The sequence below is a fragment of the Athene cunicularia genome (assembly GCF_003259725.1).
Source record: "Athene cunicularia isolate RWA chromosome 8 unlocalized genomic scaffold, athCun1 chr8_part1, whole genome shotgun sequence".
NCBI classification, from domain to species: Eukaryota; Metazoa; Chordata; class Aves; order Strigiformes; family Strigidae; genus Athene; species Athene cunicularia.
In genome coordinates, this window is record NW_020799109.1 from 13,131,457 (window position 1) to 13,154,184 (window position 22,728).

The 22,728-nt window shown below is 36.9% G+C and overlaps 1 protein-coding gene across 1 annotated transcript in view; it reads left to right on the forward strand.

The window, feature by feature from the left end:
- The first annotated feature begins 342 nt into the window (after positions 1-342).
- AK5 (adenylate kinase 5) overlaps positions 343-22,728 on the forward strand; it is a 96,066-nt gene continuing 73,680 nt past the window's right edge. The window contains exons 1-5 of the mRNA XM_026854364.1: positions 343-529; positions 1,495-1,662; positions 7,773-7,942; positions 8,063-8,176; positions 21,886-22,077. Coding sequence (XP_026710165.1) covers positions 361-529; positions 1,495-1,662; positions 7,773-7,942; positions 8,063-8,176; positions 21,886-22,077 — 813 coding nt within the window. The 5' untranslated portion in view covers positions 343-360. The remainder of the gene's footprint in view (positions 530-1,494; positions 1,663-7,772; positions 7,943-8,062; positions 8,177-21,885; positions 22,078-22,728) is intronic.

The window sequence follows — 22,728 nt, forward strand, 5'->3', positions numbered from 1 at the left end:
TTGGGGCTAGTTGGCGCGTTGTTCTGCATGTATTTGCCAGTGGTAGTTCTAAGAAAAATGTGAGGAACTTTTTTTTACTATTTTCAGTTTTTATTACAGTGCAAACAGACAAATAAAAAGACAAAGCCAGAAGCTTCCTGTTCTGAATCATTTTTGTGACATTGGCAAACCAAAATAATACGATTTTTGCAGGCCTCACTCTCACGCGTTGCCTTGAAGTGGAGGGTCTGAATATAAAAGGAATATGGGGTTTCTCTGTGTAAAGTAAAATTCAAAGTAAAAGTGCTTGGTTTTTTCCTGCCATCTATCATTATAGTGTGTATTTCTGATCTTACATTGCAGAGTCTGTTGAATGGATTAATGTGTTACAAACCCGATGACCCAATTGAATATTTGGAAAGCTGTTTGCAGAAAGTGAAAGAGCTTGGAGGTTCAGAAAAAGTGAAATGGGACACTTTTGTCAGCCCAGAAAAGAAGACTCTGCCTCCACTCAATGGAGGACAATCCAGGAGGTCTTTTTTCAGGAATGGTAATGTATTAAGTATAAAAACGATTGTCTTTCTTGTACTGTAGGTGGTTTTACATCCACTACTGAATTGTTTTAATACTTAATTCGGTAGCAGATCATGCCTCATTCGGATTTTCCTTAGCAAAGGACTCTAGGATTCTGTTTCCTTGTGTTTTGGCATTTGTTTTTCTCCTCGCATAATGGATGTTATGCAGGAGAAGAAGTTGTGATCATTTTGCAGCCTAATGATGGATGTTTGTTGTGTAAATGTTTAACACATTAGTGGAGAGATTTCTCATATCCTACCTAAAACATTTGCAAAGATAGGGGCAAAGTTGACACCGCGCGCTTGGCTTATATTTTTAGTTGGTCCTTATGGATGACGTACATAGTAACTTCAATGCAGTTACACTTGTTTTTCTAGTTTATATTGGAGCTATATGCTAATTTACTAAATACAGTGCAAATAATAAGCTCTCAGAAAAAGGTACGTCTCATAAAATCTAAGCATATGTCATACCAATACCTGTAATTATTTTATTTGTAATGTTAACGAAGAATAATTAGCTCTTCAGTTGCCATAGTTATTTTTCCTTGCCATCCAGCATTTCATTAAACTAATTAGCAAGAATACTATCTATGTCTCTGTGTACAACATATATCACCAAAAGAGTTCTGTTTAATAGTACAACACAAGGCTTTTCTTCTCTGAGGCCAGTGCCAAACTCTGGGTGCTATGAGCAGCTTTTCACAGAAAAGCTGATGTGCTTGTAAAGAAACACCAAGGAAAACTGACTCCTAGTGGTTCCAATTCAATACATCAGCTAAATGGAGGCAAGGAATATATAACATTGTAACAGCAAGCACGTTGTAAAATCAGGAGATATTTATACTTCATTTATTATACTTATTTAAATCCGTGTACGTGATAGATTTTGAGTTTCTGTGTATTTCCACAATTCCCAGTTGATCTCACTATTTTACAGTGATGCCTGATAATTCTAACTTCCCATACCGACGGTATGACCGACTGCCTCCAATCCAACAGTTTTCAATAGAAAGCGACACTGACCTCTCTGAAACTGCTGAGCTAATTGAGGAGTACGATGTATTTGATCCTGCAAGACCTCGACCAAAGATTATCCTTGTCATAGGTATGAAGGCAGAGTCATTTTGACAGGATTTTATCTTTGTTACTTTGCCTTTTTATTTGTACTGCAAATATATTGAATGCTTATATGTATTTAAATACAGTTTTTCCATCTGCCATAGCAAGTGGTGCAGTCCAGTTAGAGTATATCAGAAAGTGCAGTTGTTAGTGCTGAGCATATAGGATCCCAACTGTAAGCATTTTAGGGGCTACAGTGAGCACCTGTGGTCGTGTTCTGTAGACTAGATGCCTGTTAGCAGCTGGAGAGCTCGTGGTTTGCTTATGGAGTACATCTGCCAGTTTGATTTAATCTAAAATCCAGCTCATGCATTTCGAGACAGCTCCACGATGTGAACCGAAGTGCTCCTCCAAAGCATGCTCTGGATCTGAACTAAAACACTATTGTAGATGTACTCAAAGCTGCTCACAGAAAAAGATACTTTAAAATATTGGATAAGCTAGCTCAAAGAGGTGGTAGGTGACTATTGTTCTCTATATTTAGAACCTTGAAAACTGATCAGTACGTCCAGCTGGAGTAAGCATACATGTTCACTAGTCCACTGAACTGGTAAATGAATCCGTGCATCTATTTGGCAAGTGAATCCTGTGCCAACCTCAGGGAGAGCGAGCAATCAGTTAGCATTACTTAATTGTGCTCTCTCCACAAGTTCTCAGTTGTGTGCTGTTCAGTGTCCTTTCTAAGTAACTCATACTTTCCAGCTTCAGACAAGCATACTGTTTATTGAGAAATAGCTGCAGTTTAAGTCTAAATCAATGTTTTATCCTGGTTCTGAATATAAGTTCTTTGAGCTGGTTTCCTTTTCACCTGGGATAGTTGTCTTTCAAAATTTTACTGCCAGGCCTAATTCTCTGGACACTTTAAATAGTTACAGCACAGATGTCAGGTGATGGAGAATCACATTTTTAGTCTGTAAAGCCTTATTCATATTAAAGAGAGACATTGTTTCCATAACAGAATATATAGTATAGTAAAAGAGAATAGAAATGTCTTCTCTGTATTATAGAGTGGGATCTCCAAGAACAGCATGTCCTCTAGGCTTTGCATCCAGCAGTTCTTAGAAGTGTGATACTGGAATATATTGAAAACAGAAAACAATTAATTTTTCTAGATATTTGTGGTATGCCAAAATAATTGCTTAGGCATTTGAATTTTCTTAATGTTTTGTTTTGAAATTAAAAATCTCAACATGCAAATCTTGCCATGCACCGTTGAACTATAAAGTTTGCATTAGATGGAGAAATAACACATGCCATTTCTTCATCTTAATTAAGTAGCTAGCCTTCCCTTTCATAAAGGAGAAAACTGGCTCATTTTCAGTGACCACAGAAGGTTCTTAATGTGTTGAAATCCTTGTAGCTCTATTGCAGTAGAGTGATGAATGAAGGTTTGATCTAGGTGAGATAAATCCAGAGATTTCACCTCTGGAACTGAGTGCAGGTGTATTTGAAGTGAAATCCTTGAATGCCAGGATATGCTGGACAGACCATGGATTTTACAGAACTTTTCACCCATTTATATAGGGAATATTGTAAACATTCCACAAAACCTATTTCAGTTTTTTTTTTCCAGCTGAGTTTCTCTGAATCTGTCTATTATAGTGTGATCTGACAGAAACACAATACTATATGTAACTTAGCAGCTATTGTCCAATTTTGTAGAATCTCAAGAGAATTTCTCACAAATTCAACTTTCTATTGATATAGCACATAAAAACACATACTGGAAAGAACAAAAGAATAATATACTGAAGGAAAGAAAGAAAATGGAAAAAAGTGTACTGTTAATTTCGAGAGACAAATATTGTACACAATTTTTCCATTTGCATATTTTTCAGTTTGCATAAAATGCTGGCAAAAATTTCCATTAAGCATATTCTAGTGACAACTAACCATACTGCCTAGCTCAGATAGTACTGGTACCATTCATTGTCAGGGACTGAAATGAATAGAAGCTAAAGACCTGTCTTCTGCTTTGCAAATTAGGTGAACTTATCTTTAATAATACATTAGCCCAAGATCTTTTTAATGCTTCCATAAAGGTTTTTACAACTTCTTTGCTTTATGAAATCTATCATGCTTATAATGAACCAGGTAGCTCCAAGGCAAAAGAGAACTCGCTTATAAAGGTGAGGGTTTTTTTCTTTTACTGTGTTTGCAGAAAAGTCTTCTGGTGAAGTGTAAAGCTATAAAGCTGCAAAGTGAGTATGTGACTGGATTTTAGAAAAATTGAATGGAACCAGCCAGGATGGCAGACATGTGAATCACTGGAAAATTAAGTTGCTAAGGCATTATAACACTAGGAAACTAGATTGTGTTTAAAAATGTGCTTCCTAACATATTTTGACAAACACATTTTTACTGTTGATACTGCCTGAATACAAGGATCTTAAAAAATTAATTACCTGGTGTCATTAGACTCATAGTTCAGTATGATTTTAAACTGCATTTAACTAAAAATATTAGTTAATAATGAAAGAATACGTTTTCCTTTTATAATCAAACTTTAAAGGATAGATCAATGATAGCACTGTCAGCAGGGGGCTGGTCCATTGATTTGTTAAATCCAGTCCACAGCTAGCTTTTAAAATCAAAAGTCTGTTCAGAAATCTTATTATTACATTAATTTATTTTGAATTTGCAACAATATAAGCAAAAATGGAATTTTGAACTTCCATTGATGAACTGGATTAAAACAACTGCTTTAGTAAAACTTTTTGGGCATATAAATCTTCACTTGAAACCAGTTAGCAAACATAATTTTAGATGCAACAAATGTTCACTAGTCTAGACATCTTCTAAGAAATATGTAAAATAATCACGCATTTCTTGAATAATGTATAATCTCAGAATAAGTGAAAAGAATGAAAACCAAAAGTGATTTGATTTTCCTTTCTTGTGAACAGTTTGTCAGTATGATTTATCGAAGAGTCAGGGATGGATACATAGTTCAATAAATTACAATGATTTGCTGTGGGAAGTAATTTTGTCCTATCACTTTTCTTTTTATTACCTGAATGTTTCCCCTTAGACTGTAAATGGGTAATCTCATCTTGCTATAAAGGGATATTTTTAGATTGAGAAAGCAAAATATATGAGAAGTTTATGCACATTAAAGCAAATACTTTATTACTTTTTCCTGCTTACAATTCAAATTGAAAGAACAGAAGTGCCAAACTACTGGGTTTTTTTTCTGCTTCTCTAATGGCAGAGCAAAGTTCTGCCTAGCAGGACTGTAAAGTCTATCTACTTGGTTTCAAAAAGGTTTTTTTCAGCTATTTTACGTTTTTACAGAGACTGTTGTTTCTCGAAGTAACAGTTCTGTTTTTCTGGCATCTTTTGTGTCTGTGGTGGAATGTGGATACTGTTTTCCTTGGTGTCAGATTTTCTGTTTCTACATGTTACCTATATATGCTTTGTATCTTTATTGTTTCTGGGGTGCAACAAAGTCTCTTTCAAACTTGTCCTGAGTCTCCAGGGAAATAAACTGAATTTCCTTCCTTGGAGGTTTTGTATCTGCAGGAATTAAGCAGAGCATTGGCTCCAGTATGTTTTATAAACCCTTTACTTCGAAGCACAGTCACAACCTACTGCTCCTGTTTCCAGTTGCTAGGATTACTGTCAGTAAATAAAGCCACATAAATTCATAGTAGTAAATGTTACACATGTGTATGAAAACACACACATATAAGATACAGTATTTATGTTATGCTCATTAGATTGCAATCTGTGGCTTTATACATAGAGAGAGGGTTGCTTACGGAAATTTTTACACAGAGTTAATAGACATTCCAGTAACCAGTAATAATCCTATTCATTCATCTGGCAGAATCTGCTCCATACAAACTGGCAGCAATCAGTGAACAATTAGCTGCACTTCCTTGTGCTGTTGTTTTCATCTATGTAAGAAAAAAGACACTGGGAATGAGTTACTCCAAACCTACAATTCCAGATTACCAAGAGCCTGTAATAAACTAGAATTATCGTGTTTCAACACTTGTATCAGGTATGATTTTTGATACAGGAGTGAAACACAGCGTAATGTTTGGTGAAATGCATTTGTCGTGGGGAGGGCTGAGCGTGCCATCGAAGGGAGTGGGGAGGGCCAAAGCAACTGCTTTGTAGCTGCTTCAGTGGAGAAGGTGATTCCTAGTATATCAGGTGCTTGCATATCTACAAAAGGGAAACATCTTTTATTCTGATGAAAATGATAGCTAAACTGCCTATGAAACAAAGAGTTCAAGCTGAAAAACTAAGCCCATTTGGATCACCTAGAAGATCTGAAATGGAAGAATAGCTGTAAAACCTAGCATAATCTGCCAAAAGAAGAGAGAAAGCGTGTGCCTTTTTAGGAAACAGCAAGCAAACTGAATGAGGGAAAAATATTTTTCAGTTGTAACCTGAATGTACAGAGATAAGATACAGTTTTTCTTCCATTGCCTTGCTTGTGTGTTTTATGAACATCCATAGCTGTATTGACTCACTGAATGTTATGGATAAATGCTTGTATTTGCATTTATCTTAACCTGTCTTGATGTAAGCATTATTTAAACTAATTGGATAATGATAAAGCCTTTCTCTCCCCAAAGGTATAACTAAACTGTGGGCAGGGTATAGGAACACCTTAACAATGCCCAAGTTTCCCTGTGCATTCCCTTCCAGTGGGTCCCAGTGTGAGTTACAAAGGCAAGGTGGAGAGTTACCATCACAGTTTCAGGGGTACAGAAGAGTTCCTAGGTCCTACTGGTGACACTGAAAGCTCCCTGACGTGTAATATTGGGGCAAAGGTTTGGACATGGTTATGCAGAGAGTGTCATAACCTCATATGAAGAAATACTCTAAAGCTTATCCTGCAGTCGTATCTGTATTAATTACATAAATGCCTAAAAGCTATTTATGTGAATAATACAGATAATGTATGAAAGAGTTGTATGATTATTAACACGAAGCTCATTGTATTACTATTTACTTTCATTGCATTGCTGTATTTTTTAAAGTTCATAGAAAGCGTATACTATCTTTTTACTAAATCTTAATTCTTTGTCTGTTGAAATAAAAGTCAATGTTTTTACACACAATTCCCCAAGACATACCTAATTAATGTTGGGATTTAGTATCAAAACATTTGTTTTGGTTTTGCTTTGTTATACTGTTCAGTAACATACACTTTTCTATATGTAAACATTTATTTTTGTCAAAACAATTCCCTATTTTTACATACCCGATTCCAGTTTTTCTTTTCTTCATATCATGATGTGTCTTTTTAGTTCAGACATAGTCTGATTTTTTTTGTTTTACGTGCATTCTTGTTTCTGCTGTCCAGCTGACCTTCACTTCAGCATTCCCTTCTCTGTAGTGTAGCTGTTTTCTGTGATTTTGATACCTATTCTGCCTATGCTATATTGAAGGGTCTCTTTATTCTTCAAGTTGTCCAGCAAGCTGAACCTAACTAATTGTTTCTCTATCAGATCCTTCAAGCCTCAATACGAGGAGTATGTGTGGTTCAATAAAAGTCTTTGTACCAAATCGCTATGGAAACATCTCAGCTGATTAATTAATATTTTTCTGTATTTTAAAATTAGAAAACCTCAGAAACTCATGCAAACGTATTTAGAAGCACATTTTATTTGTTCCATTTCATGACTAGTCCATTGATCTGACTGGCTTATTTAACCAGGTATGATTGTTTCTGACATGAATCTGCTTCAGACTATCTGACTCTATCTTTGGATTCACAGAGTTCAAGAAGGAACAGGTTCATTTGTCTGCTCCTCTACTACAAATCAAGAAAAATTCCTTTCCAGGAAGAGGTTTAGAATGAAGTCAAGCCTAAAAGAGCATGCTTATTTCTAATTCACAAATAGATTTGGTTTTTGTTTGGGTTGTTTGGTTTTTTTTTTTTTACTTAATTTTACAAACTGTTACCTTTATGATCAGGTAAATGAGACCTATTTCTAATGTCTAGTAACAAGTAACTTGCTGCAAGATTTGCTCTATTAATGGTTGGAAAACTGGTGCTGATAGCAAAGATTTCACATGTGATTGGGTACTTCAGATGAAAGGTTAATTTGATGTTTTGCTTATAATTAACAATAGGTGGCCCAGGAAGTGGTAAAGGAACACAGAGTTTGAAAATAGCAGAACGTTATGGATTTAACTACATATCAGTTGGTGAACTGTTAAGGAAGAAGATCCACAGCACAAGCAGCAATAGAAAATGGAGTCTAATTGCCAAAATAATTACTACTGGAGAACTGGCCCCTCAGGTACAGCGTGTCCTGTGTTAGTGTTTACTTTCAAAGGATTTGTACATGACGTATTAATGTGCACCATCAAAAAACCCTCCCTTACAATATTATATAAATAACTTCTTTTCTCTGTGAAAGGAAACAACCATAACTGAGATAAAGCAGAGATTAATGCAGATCCCTGATGAAGAGGGTATAGTGATTGATGGATTTCCCAGAGATGTTGCCCAGGCAATCTCCTTTGAGGACCAAGTAAGAGACTGTTTTTATTCTTAAAATAACTTACATATCTCTACAACAGTTAAGCTTCTTGAAACTGTCAGTCAGATTCTGAGAAAGACTAGATGTTATTTCTGACTGAGCACTGCTCTTTAAATCTTTGCAAGTACATAATTACAGGTTGACGAGAGGTTATTCTTTTGGTTTACGTTGTATTATGTCCCACCTGAAAACAGAATATTTTATAAAAAGACAGTGTGATAATATAGCCAATATTCCAAGCCTCTTATATCAGTAATGAAAATCCTTTCAAGATAAAGAAAAAAATCAAATCTAACAATTAATTTTTTTTTTTTGTATCTTAGTGATTTAGAAAGGGGGAGGACATATTTCTATATTTATTTGTTCAATTTAATCTATTTAACAGAAACATACTTAAACCAATGCATACCTTCACAATGCTTTTAATCTCAAGTTTATTACAGTGCATTGAAGATACTGGAATAAGATAAGGGTTAAAATTGCCCACATTTTGCAAGTAATTTCGTAAACCAAAAAAAAACCAAAAATCTTTTTTTTAGAAATTTAGATAATTTTGGTTATTCTAAACAACAATTATAAGGTTTAGTCAGCTAAAACTGTATTCCTGAGTGCTATTCACATGTTGTTTTCATGTGTGTATTTTAAACTAATCTAAAAATACCTAAATTCAGTGGAAAAACAGCATGTGTCATTTTCTGATCAAGCGCTGTTAGCATAACAGTTATGGTCACAAGTAAAGGTTGCGGTTGCAGTGCTGAATTTTTAGAGTGCCCTTCATGAAGAGCATCTCAAAGTCCTTCACAATTGCTGCTGTACTACCATTTTGGTACTTTGCATTCTAAGTAGCATTGCCAAGACAGAGTAACAAAAGAAAGCAGCTAATGAGGCATTTCATTAGTGTGCTTTTATAAGGTATTATTCTGGACAAAATTTAGAAGACTGAATTGAAAGGAAACAGGCAAAATAGTTATTACAGAAGTTTGCCAATGACTGCTAGCTATATCTCCTTATAATTAACAAAAGAGAAGATTGACTATTTTATAAATGAAACAGGAGAAATTTTGGCTTAATGGTCATTTCCTTGCCTCGTTTTTTTGTCCAGTATATTGAGTGGTAGTGTGACTTGAGGGTATTTCTTAGTTTTATAATTTTGTGCTGATGACGTGTCTGATGAAAGAATGGGAGATGTGAAACTGGTAGAACTGACAGGAGTTAAATTGTTTTGAGTTATCCTACGGTCAGATTCTCCTTCTACAAATGAAAACCAGTTAAACAACACTTCAACACCCATTAGTAATGTCACTAAGAAGTGGAGTCCAGGAGGTAAGAAAAAGGAGGTAGAAAAGGCGCAGGCAGTATTGTGTTGTAAACGCTATGTTTCATGTAAGTTTGCATCTAGAGGCACCTGCAGAGGTGGGCCCGTGCAAACCTGATGAAGTTCAGCAAGGCCAAGGGCAAGGTCCTGAACATAGGCTGAGCACAAATACAGGCTGGGTGATGAGTGGGTTGAGAACAGCCCTGAGGAGAAGGACTTGGGGGTATTAGTGAATGGGAAACTGACTGTGAGCCAGCAATGTGTGCTCACAGCGCAGAGAGCCAACCTCATCCTGGGCTGCATCAAGAGAAGTGTGACCAGCAAGTCGAGGGAGGGGATTCTCCCTCTCTACTCTGCTCTCGTGAGACCCCACCTGCAGTGCTGCCCCCAACATAAGAAGGACATGGACCTGCTTGAGTGGGTCTAGAGGAGGTCACAAAGATTATTGGGGGGCTGGAGCACCTCCCCTGAGAGGACAGGCTGAGAGAGTTGGGGTTGTTCAGCCTGGAGAAGGCTCCGGGGAGAGCTTATAGTGGCCTTCTAGTACCTAAAGGGAGCTACGGAAAAGATGGGGAGGGACTCTTTATCAGGGAGTATAGGTATAGGATGAAGGGTCATGGTTTTAAACTGAGAGAGGGTAGATTTAGATTAGATATAAGGAAGAAATTCTCTACTTTGAGGGTGGTGAGACACTGGCAGAGGTTGCCCAGAGAAGCTGTGGCTGCCCCCTCCCTGGCAGTGTTCAAGGCCAGGTTGGACGGGGCTTATGAGCAACCTGGGCTAGTGGAAGGTGTCCCTGGCCATGGCAGGGGATTGGAGCTAGGTGATCTTTAAGGTCCCTTCCAACCCAAACCATTCTATGATTCTGTGAACATTCTCTTTGCACCATTCTAATATGCTTTTATATTATTTCCTCATTTCGATATTCCCCTCCACCAGCCTGGTTAGCTCTTGTTGACTATAGAAAACTACATGGAAAAAGGACTGATAGAATGACAGATGATAGAACTCCTAACTTTGGCTCCTTTTTTGGTGTGTGCTATTGCCTCAAGGGTGCTGTAGATCAGTCTTTTATTTTTTTAGAGAAGAGAGGATGGATTTAGTAATTTTAGACCTGACTATATTCTCAGAGAGTTCCTTCATTTTCAGTCTAATGGGATTTGCTAAATCATATTCCTCAAGGCCTATTTCTGACTGAAAGATAGATGGCTATCTGAGCCTCTAAAAAGATCCCAGAGTACTTCACATAGGGCCACCTTTCAATCTTAGCTGTTCTAAAATAAATATTGAAAAGGAAAGAAGGACTCATAGAGCCTTATAGGAGCATAGGAGAGAAAATTCGGTCTGTTTAGGCTCCCCCTTTTTTCAACTTTCTTTGCAGCTAACCTCTTATGTGAGCATGTCTAAGGCCATGGAAATAAATGTACAAGGGATGTATATATTTCAACATACAACATCTGTTTAATCCAGTGGGATATATTCAGTGTTTTATCTTGGATTTGTATTTTAAAGAAATAAAATATGCTTGTTGTTTCTGTAAAATTGTCTGTTTAGTAAGCCATAATGCTACACGTGTGAGTAGCAAGGTCTTATGGTGAGGAAAGGGGACTGTTAGCAATTGTGGTACCCATCTTCCTTCACAGGATGAGGCTGATAGTAATTTGTAGCATGTCAGGTTAATTACAGTAAATTTGCTAAGATTTTTAAGACACTCAGATATCCCTCAATGGGAAGTGCAGTTGACTTGTGGAGAATTGAATAATTAACTGTTGTGATAATTTGCATAGGCCTGCAGTTGGAGATGCTACAGGTGTTTTCCACAGCTTAGAAAAGTTACAGTTTTCTTGCTAGCAGCGTGTAGAAGAACAGAACAGAATTGTTGTCATTAGCCAAAAATGACAAGATGAGAAATAATTAGCTGAAATTTCAGCAAATAAAGTTTTCATTAAATAGTAAGACATTTTATAATTAGAAGATCAATTAAGCAATGAAACATCCTCTGAAGAAAATGGTGAAGTCCCACAAAATGCAAATAGTCAAATCACATTATTTTTTAATACATATGCCTCGTTCTTACAAAGACATACCCTGTAGAACACTCAGATCTGTTGATAAAAAGTTCTGAATGAGAACTAGTTCTTACTGTTACCATGAATTTTGTCATGGGTGAATGCTTACTCTTACAGATGGTCCCTTTAAGACCACTGCATGCTTATGTACCTGAAAACAGCAGAAAAGGTATGACACAAGCCGTTTTAAAGGTTAAATTTAGGGGAACTGCCAAAAGATACATGAAGTAGGAGTTACTATTTATTTAACTCTTTTCCCTCATTCATGATCCCTTAACAGCTGTTAATGGTTTTGATTACAAGGGTTCTAAAATGCAATTGTGTGCTTTTGAACAGTGACTTTACATTATTATTTGTTCCATAAAGCAGCTAGAACACTTTGGGGTTTACAGTGTAAATTAAAATAATGATGGTAGGTTAGTCTAAGGGTAAATAGTGTATGCTGGCTGTCTTAGTTCTTTAAGCCATGTAGGATATAGAGTAGATGCCAGTGGGATGAATGAGCAGAACGGACAAGGATGACTGTTCATTTATCCTTCGTCACTTGAATATGTCGGGATGCGTGTTCATCTGTAATCCCATGGAAGCTTGCCATAAGCAAATAAGCATTCATTTTAAAAGTGGCATTTTCCACTATATAGCCAGCCTTTCTCCTTTGCCATTGTTTACACAGACAGAGAAACAAACTCCAAAAAACATATGTAGTAATAGCTAAAATAAATTGGGGGGGAGAATGTGAAGGTCAAATAACTAAGCTGAATGGAAATAGAGGTGAGTAATACAAGATATTGAGAGACTAGGTAAGGCTGGAACAGAGACTGAACAAGTGTGAGGAAAATAGGGGATCTATAAACAAAATAGGCTACAAAACCCTAGTAGTTCAAGAAAGCATGTCTGGTCTTTATTGATTATAAGAAGTCTATATTTTCTGTTACCCATATATTGTTCCTCTTTGTGAGGCATGATGCAGTGGGATCAAGAAAGTATCTACAGCCAATGTCACATAAAGGGGCAGGAAGTCAAAACTTGATCTAGATGTGAGCTGGCCACAGTGGTCAGTGGAAGGTGGACCAGGACAGAGCCTATATGGTTTTTGGTCTAAGTCACATCACCTCCCCTTTCTCCACTAGCGCATGTTGTGGACAGTAGGTGATGAACAACTGAGAGGCAAGGCACAAAGGGCATAAAATGTGTCCTGCTCCCAAATACTAACATTATAATTCCCTGAATGCTGTTTACTGAACCTTTTTGTGCATATTATTACATGGCCTTCACTAGAAAGAACTGTGCTGTGTTACTGTAAAGATAAGCTAATTTATATTGGAAATGATTTGACATATTAGTAGTGGAAAAGGAGGTCAGCTCAGGTGCCTGGTTTCTCTTGCAAGCACATGTAAAATCTAACTGTGCTGTGTTTGCAGACATCTTTAATGTAACAGATTTATGCTAAAATAATTCCTTCGGTTTTATGGCTCACATAGCTGTTGCTGAGGCTTGACACTATTTAAACTTTCATAATCTCATCATTTTGTGAAAAAATCAGATGGATACATAGACATCTGAACTCTAGTTACAGTATTTGTCCAGCATAAAGTTCTAGTGTAGAAATACATACACAATGATAATGAATTATTTTTTAACTTTGCTTGTAATTGCTCTCGGTACTACCAGAACATTTTTATCCCTTTGACTAATCCAGAAGCTGAACTTTTCTCTGGGAAAAAGTGTTATTTTTAGTAAATGAGTCAAAGCAAGCCAACTTATGCTAACATTCCCAAACATAGGTATAGCTAAAAGATGACAATTTCTCCCTTATTACGTTGCCAGACTGATGTGGACAGTAAGTTCTCAACATGTTGCTAGGCAGGATTGTATGAAAACACATTGCATTTCAATGACTAAGGCGCCTAAGATAAAGCAGTCATTTGCAGCAATCACAGTTTTTCTTTTTTAACTCAGATCTAGAAAGCAGAAGTAACAAACACTGCTTCCAAGCAATAATCACAGAGTCGTCTAGGTTGGAAAAGACCTTGAAGATCATCCAGTCCAACCACTAACCCAACACTGACAGTTCCCAACTACACCAGATCCCTCAGCGCTATGTTGACCCGACTCTTAAACCCCTCCAGGGATGAGGACACCACCATAATGTCAATCTAGAATAAGTGGACTAAAATGCTTTTTACACGTCTGAGGGATTTTACATTTGAATTAAAGCTTTTTTTCCCTTTTCCCTTTCTCTTCTACTGAGTTTTGTTAATATGAATTTTCAGCAGTGCTTGCCAGCCAGCAGCAACTCTACCATTCTGGTCGTTTACATCAGCTTCATTTCTTAATGGTCAGCTACTCATTGCAGCCTGTGAGAACTCATAGCCATGAGAACTGCAGTTTTCTCAGAGTTTCAGTTTTCTTGGAACTTCTTGTCTTAGTTGAAATAAGGTTTGTATTTTTCTCTTTCAAAACTGAATACATGTCATATAAATTCTCTCGTTGGAAGTCTTGGATTGCTGCCAGATCCTGATTCCCATTTCATAATTCCAGAGAGCAGAGTCAGTACTGCCAACACATTTGATAGGTGTACTTTTAATAAAGACCTGAAGTCATGTGACTGTGAATCTCATCTCCCACTTTAAAACAAAGTTCCAAGCAGTTGTGGTTGTGGAAAAAAAATGAAAGCATGAAATTTAATGTCTTAAGAGCAAATAGAACTTCCAGTTCATGTATTTTTTTTTAAATATATGATGATTTCTGGACATTGATCACTTTGAAATCCTTCTGCATAGTAGCACAGATTTAACACTGATTTATTCAGCCTTTCAGTTTGTGCCTAGGCATAAAGCTATCCTGAACCACATTCTAAGGTATCCATGATCTCTGCTGAGTGCAAATAGTAGAAAGGTGTTTAGATTCCAAGCACACATTTGACAATGCCAAGGAGAAAATGGTTTATTTACCATTGACCTGTCAGCTTGAAATTCTGCAAGTCACCTCCAGTACCAGCATGCTCAAGCATGCTAAATATCTTCCTCTCCAGTAACACTGTAATGGAAATGCCTCTGACTAGTGTATTGAACTCAAATGACTTCTGAAGAAGAAACTGCAGTTTGACTTTCAGTGTAATCTCTCACATGGCGATAAGTTTTTACCCTTCCCAGGAGAAACAGTTCCTCACTTCAGTATTTTCCAGTTAATTTCAGTTACTGCTCTGGTTTGTTTTGGTTTTTTTTTTTCCCCCTTTCAGTCATTCATGCATAACGTTCGTTCTGATTTCAGTAATTCCTTCAACATTAGCCTTGATAGTTTCAATAGACTGAGTAGAGATGAAGTTTACTTAAAATATATTAATATTTTATATTTATATATATATATATGTAAGTTTGTTAATAGTGAAATGAAACATGGAGCAGGTATTAGAATTAATGAATATTCATTATGAATGTAATTTAATTCCTTGATAAAAGAGAAAGACTGTTTTTGTAGAAATTATCTTAAAACTATTTTTGTGTTATATGGCCTGAGTGACAAGACTATATTCGAAGAAGTAAAATCTTAATTTAAATAGTAAACAGGGGCAGTAAATTTTATCTGATTCTTTGTTTGAAATGTCCTTAAGAATATTCATAAGTGCACTATACCTACAAAGAATAACTAGTTCATCTTGGCTGTGATTTGAGTTAACTTTTTAACTGCCAAATATATTTCTTATGAAAATTATTATGGGAATTAATTGTGCTAAAGTAGAACAAACTATGGAGATGGCACAACATAGGATGCTGGGAAAAAATGACTCATCCTCACAGGCTAAGGACAGCAGTACTGTTCTGCCAAGTCCAATACTTAAACCTCCAAGCAGAAATCACAGAATCACAGAATCAACTAGGTTGGAAAGGACCTTGAAGATCATCTAGTCCAACTGTTAACCTAGCACTGACAGTTCCCAGCTACACCAGATCCCTAAGCACTATTTCAACCCGACCCCAAGGGATATCTGATGGTATCTGCAGTTCCTTAACATTTGACATAGGTGTTTGTGGCCAGCTGACCTATGGTGGTCCGACTGCCAAGCTCTTGCTCTGCAAAGAGCTTCTCATAGAAAACCTCCTCTGTCACCAGCCAAGAGTTGTGGGCTCCAGAACAACTAGGAAAACGAATGCAGTCTTTCTGCGAATCTTAAGGGGAAAGGATCTGTTCATTGCAATTTTTGTTCTGGTAAAGGTATTTTTTCTGTATCATGTTCTATAGGTCTTCTTCATTTCATTCTCTCCTCATTTTCTATCTCCCTTCTCCCAAATCTCCACTTCATTGTTCCAGGCTGATGAGCCTTAGATACAGTACTCTACTGGATCTCTGTACCCAGTCGTCTGTATGAGGAGTGGGAGGGCTGGCATGTCAGGAATCTGCATCACTGTGGTTCCTCTCATTCATTTTCTTTGGCCCTGTGAGTTTTACATTGCTTTCTTAAATCCAAGCCTGAGCAGGAAGCCTGTGGAATGGTTTTATCATTGTCTGTCTTCATTCCTGGAAACCGGAGCGCTCTCATGGGCAAGGCAAGCAGTGGTTCAATTTTCTGCTGGTTAAGAGACCCTACACCTCAGGTTTCCTATTTTTCTGGACAAGGGCTCTTCTCTGCTAGCCAGACTAGCCAAAGGAGAGCTCATCCATTGCTGGTCCTTAACCCTCAGGACAGGACCTGATGTTCTGAATTCAGACTGGGTGGGGGTGCCTGCTGAGCACTTCTGAACCAGAGGTCTGCTTAGACCTTCCTTTGTAGCATTAGTGTTTGCAGATAGGGATTCCTATTGACTAGCTGCCCTACACAGGTGAAAATCTGAATCAGTTCTCCCTAAAGACACCTGGCTTTTTCAATCAATTATTAGGAGACCTAATTATGTAGTCTGGGCAGTTTGCTTGAAGCTTGTTTCTTGGGCAGTGTGAATATGGTTCAAAAGCAGTTACCAGAAAAAAATTCTACCAGCAGGATTTGTTCTTTGACAACATGATTCATGATTTTGCTTTTCTAAAACAAGAAAAAACTATGCAAACAGTCTAGTAACCCAGCAAGATGGAACTATAAAAAGAAAATCAGTAATTACAAGGGAGAGCACCCAAACAATGAACATAAACTAGCTTGTTAGTAACCTTGACCAATTAGGATAAAACACACTATTAAGTTAATGACAATTGTTCATGAGCTGTCAGTTAAGTTTCCTCAGGAGTGTCTAGTAGAACATACCAGAAATTAAGAAACAGAGCATTTTCGTCTTTTGCCTAATGAGGAATAATGAGAGTGTAATCATGTAATGTCTAGCAAACAACCACACTACTCTCACTAACAAGAGGAGATGTAGAAGATATTCCTAGAGAGAAGATAGCATCTTTCCCCTTACACTGCTTTATGTCAGTAAAACCACCAACTTGCATAGAATTACTCTCAATTTACTCCTTGTTCCAGTTTAGGAAGGAGATTCAGACCCAAAGAGAGTAGGATTTACTTACTAGTAAATACTATTCTAAAAAATGCGAGGATGTACCCACCAGTTTTATTCTGAGTTGATGCCATACGCTCTTTGTCTTATTTAAAATTCAGGAGGTTGTGAATAACACAGACGCAGAAACCTGTCTGTTCCCATCGGCAAAGATTCTCCCTTCTGCTGAGTTCCAGTTAGTAAAGCAGTCAAATTCGCTTCCCTGAGCCTCGCAGTCCTTCCTCACATGCATTTCTGGACACGAGTAAGACCCTCTGTCTTTACCGTAAGTTGAGTGTGTTACAGGAAATCAGCATTAAGGAATCCAGTTCTTCTGTCTGTGCTGGTTCTGTACACCTTTTCTACAAGCTGAGTCTCAAAATCTATTCCCTAGTCATAAAACTCAACAACCGTTAGTTCTGAATTTTAAAAATGGGTTTGTTTTCAAATGAGTCACAAAACCCCCTTTTCCTTTGTTAGAAAAATTTGCACTTATCTTTACATAGGAGAACTAGATATGTTTCTAAGAGGAGTAATCCCAGATGTCCATATAATCCCACTAGCCTGTTAGATTCCAATTTAAAGTATTTATAAGCGTGTCTTGCAGGCAGGTGCAATTGAGATAAGTGGAAGCAGAGTGGTTCATCAAAACAGGAGTGAAATACCAATAGCATTTCAAGGGTTTAACCCTGAAGGTTGTAAATGCATGTAGGAGAAATATATTAAGTGCTATTAGGTCTGTATACCTATGGATATAGAAGAGATGTTACCTTTTTGTGCATCTAAAACCAAGCAGAGGCTTGTGTTTAATTAATGCTTTTCAGCTACTTTCTGATGATAGATGCATATTCTGCAGGTAAAAGATGAATTCATAGAGGCATCCCATAATCAGAATCTGATTTGTATTCCTACCTCAAATATGCTTGATTTGCTTTTTTTTTTTCCACTTCAAAAAATATTTTAGACAATACTTCATTTGAAACTAGGCTTCTTGAACTAAAAATTTTAAACTGTTGTTTTCAATGACATTTTATTTCTGTGAGTGAAATGTATTTCAAATTACAAAAGCCAGTGTCAGAAAAAATAGGTTTAGTTCCTGGGATTCTGATACTGTCTTTTGTACTGTTGTTGTTAATAGTCAAAAAACTAAGAACCATAACAGTACTCAGCTCCTATAGAGAACATTCCATTTTAAAAAGCAGTAGGAAATAATTAAAACCTAATTAATTAATTTTCCACAGTAATTACTGTGTTGTACCTCATTATTATCCTCATTTTACAATTAGGAAAAAAAGAAAATTAGGCCTAGGGAGTGCTTTCCCATTTTCTTAAAAAGGATCTGACCTCTAAAGCCAGGGCAGTTTATGGGAACCAAGCAGACAAGATCCTGCACACGTGATGGTGTCACGGTGGCATTCAGATCCTTCCCTTGCCATGGGGCTGCACTTCCTCAGCCATGGTTTCTTTAAAGAACTGAGATTGACTGTGGAAAGCTGTACTGTCATGTTTGTGTGAGACAGAAGGAGACCTTCCGTCTGCCTCCTTCTTCTTTCTCCTTTAGGGCTAATTCCATGAGCAATCTATTTATTCTATGTACCCTGTGTAAAGTTTGATGCTATATGTGAAGTTACGTGATACGCAAAAGCTGAAGTCCTACCCTTGAGGAAGTCTGCTATGACTTCACAGAACTGCTAGTCCTGAAGGTGTTCGTGAGTGAGAGTTGAAAGTAAGAAGGCCAGCCACAGCTTGGGGCATCTAAAGATTTCTTATCATCTTTTTTCACTGTTATTAGGATGCACAGAAATGGAAATACTGAATAAGACTACTCACTCATATAAACTCCTTTTGTCCTTCACTTCACTAGATTCCTGATTTGCAATTATAATTTCTGAGTCCCTGTGTAATGTATGTTAAGAAGCTGCAGTCAGCTGGATAGCCATATCGGGACTTCAGGTGTCTCTGCGCTGAGTCCGCTGCAACATGCATCAGCCTTTCCCTTTCAGGAAATAGTATTCCATGACCTAAAAGGCTTTGAAATTTTTCAGAATCTGTGTCATAATTTGGATTTCTTTACTACAGTTTGCTTTTTAAATTCCCAAATTCCTCATTATGCTTCTACTACTAATGAAGCCATCTTTTAATGATGAAAACAGAGCTACTTTTAATAATGTCCATATCGCATGAAAGTCTAACACAGAAACTTACTTTCATAGCCTTTCATGTGAATAATTATGTGCCTTAAAGCTATTATGTGATAGTAAAACTAACTGTCATAATTAATTTATCTATGAAAGGACAGAATAACTGTCAATTATGTATTTAGAATAGTCTGAAAAGGGGAGGAAAGTTGACATTGTGGTACATGTGTTAGAGGTAGAAGAATGTTTCTCTCCCACAGTTACTTAAGCAAACATAGATTACAAGGTTAATTGTTTCAAAATCTAATAGATACTCATTAAAAAATTACCAGAATTAGTACTTTTGGAGTTTGGTTTACAGTTTTTGTCCTCATGTCTCCAATCATCTACAATGTACATAAAAGAATTTTATTTTCTTTAGAACCCTATTTAATTTTCTGTAATGATAAAGAGGACATCAACCTGCTTGCTGGTGCTGCTGTGCTTGCTGACTGTCCTTTATTGTTTGAAAATGGCTCTGGATTTTAGCTACTTTCTACTTCCTCATCTCCATATCCCACTCTGTCAGTGACCTCCTTTGTAAAGGCTAATGACCATTGCCTCAGTTTCAAAAAGTTGTATTTGTTTCTTTTGCCTTCAGAAGAACCTTTTTTTTTTTTTTGTGCTCAGATGTCCAGGAGAAAAGGCCAGTCTGTACTTCAGGTTGTATTCACTCAAATGACAGAAATGCATCTAGACAGGATTTTTTTTTTTTAACTTGGTTATTAATTTTACAGATCATCCACCTGTGAAGTCTTGACTATTCAGTCTGGTATATGGTTGCCTTTAGGCAATTTAACATCCCTGGATAGAAGGACCTAGATGTAGAGATTATTCAGAAGCATATTTGGCTTGTTCTGTCCCTCAGTAATGTGTAATGAACATAAAGGTATAAATCAGTTCATTCTCTACCACACAGTAGTTAGAATACATGTAGATGTTTTGGTGATGCTTTTGTATAGCTTGAATTTGGCTATCAAATTTACATAGTATCAAGCTGAACAAAGACAAAATTATTCTGTAGATAGGAAACATCGTGAGAAAGTTGCTTATTTAGCATTATTGATCATTCACCATCATTTGTAACATAACTAGATGATGACATTTCTAGAATAGTGAGCTATTTTTTTTTGCTAATATTAGTTAAAAATAAAGTATGAGTTCTTTTGTTCAGGTAAATAAAGACAGCAGAAATGACTTTGTGCTTGTATGTGAGAACAAATAAACCCTTTCTAATCTGTAATTGGATAAAAACTTGCACAGTACAATAGGCTTTGGTTTTGCCTCAAATCTTTCTTACAGAGAATTCTAATATGTTTAAAAGGCAACACTAAGCTAGTGAAAAAAAAGGATTTTTAGGTGAATCTTTAAAAGAGGTAAATTTCTTTATAACAACCAGGTAGAGGAAAGAACAAAATTAGATCTTATTAATATGGTTAATGTACACTTGTAGCCTCATTTTTTAAATCCTGTGAATTCAGGTGTCTGAGCTACTTTAGGATGAGAAGGAGCGGCCTCAGGTTGCACCAGTGGAGGTATAGATCAGATATTAGGAAAAATTTCTTCACAGAAGGGGTTACCAAACATTGGAACAGCTGCCCAGGAAGGTGGTTGAGTCACGATCCCTGGAGGTAGTTAAAAGACTGTAGATGTGGCACTTAGGGCCATGGTTTAGTGGTGGAAGTAGCAATGTTAGGTTTGTGGTTGGACCCGATGATTTTACAGGTCTTTTCCATCCTAAATGATTCTGTGATTCTGACTTCTGTTTTTTTCCACCACATCTACTAAATAGTGGTGACCTCCAAAGATTGCCTGTGAACATGTAGCAGCATTCCTAAGAAAGTGGGGCTATCATTGCTTTCTCTGCCTCACACACCAGAGGTATCTCTTCTATAACTGTTTGATAGCATGGGTAATCAAAATTATGAAGAACACTGAAAGCCATAAGGACTACTTGAGTTTAACTAGGAAAGAGCTAAACTTCCAAGAAAATTTTTTCTTATTGCCATAAGGTTGTAGTTTCTGACCTTTAGTACGGGGATGGGTGCGACATAAAGCAGTGTCACCACACACACACACCAAAAGGATAGGAGAAATTAAAATCCTCTTAGCTATCACACCCAACCTCTTGAAGAGTGCACTGAAGCTTGGGTGAGATACAGAGAAACAGAAAAAGTGTTATAAGAAACTGTGGATCTTGGAACAGATCTCTTTTTACCTGGTCCTAGGCATCAGTGAGCTTCATAGTGGCTGCTTGATTTTAAATAACACCTTTAAGGCTTTTTAGATGGAAACGGTACAATCAATTTTCTGAAGAAATGAGACATTTATATTTTGGGTTTTTTTAAATTTTAATTCTAGCTAGGGAAACCTGGTAATACAAATGATGAATGTAGTCTAAAGAGGGTTTCTGGGGTGAGGTAAACATTTTTCATTAAACTTTTTCCTTAACATTTCAGGTGAAACAAACTGACTAACTTTCACATAAGACAAAAAAGCTCCTCCTTAAGCCTACAAATTTCCCTTAAAAAACCCCAGAAAATGAATGACTTCATCAGGTTCCAGCTTAGAAAAATTTAGTATATCTAAGTCTTACATAATAATGGAATTGATGAGTCCTGTAGTGCTGGGTAGTCAACTTAATCACAAACTTCTCGAATTGCTCTTTCTGCAGATCTGTACCCCAGATTTGGTGGTGTTTCTAGCGTGTTCCAGTCAAAGGCTGAAAGAAAGGTTACTAAAGCGTGCTGAACAACAAGGGAGACCTGATGATAACCTGAAAGCCACTCAAAGAAGACTAATGAATTTCAAGCAGAATGCCGTCCCATTGGTTAAATATTTCCAGGAAAAAGGGCTAATCATCACAGTAAGTCCTTTAGCATATGCTTCTGAAACCTTAATTTTTGTGGTGGTTATACTTGGCTTCTTGGTTGCTTTAAAATAAGCTCGATAAGCCAAATTATGTTTTAGGTATATGCCATGGTTAATGAAAGCAAGCTTTCAGTTTGCTGAGAGTATTTTCTGCAAAATGCAGTAACAAAGAGCAAATTTCTTGTGCATGTAGATGACACAGTAAGCACCATGTCAATTTATGCTGCAAGCATAGATTGCTTCAACAACTAGTCGCAAACCCTTTGCACAGACATTACTTGCACGAACAAAGAGCTTGCTTTGAAACACTGATTGGTATTCCAGTGCCAGCAATTTCATCCCTTGCAAATAGTCATGTACTTTTTGGATGACTGTATTGAAAGGGGAGGAGAGCAGAAAAACATTACATTCTAACAGAAAGTGTATCTTGAGTTGGATTAAAGCAATACAGGTTCTCCCAGGAATAAATATATCTGGCTGCTGACTGACTCCAGTAAATAAAAAGTCCTTAGATTATTTTATCATGGTTTAAATATGCCCTATAATGTAGTCTCCTACAAGCATTAATGTTTCAGATAAGAATTTTCATGACAAGAAAATTGCAATGTAAATAGACTGCTTGGACACCAGTAAGAGTACTGATTCC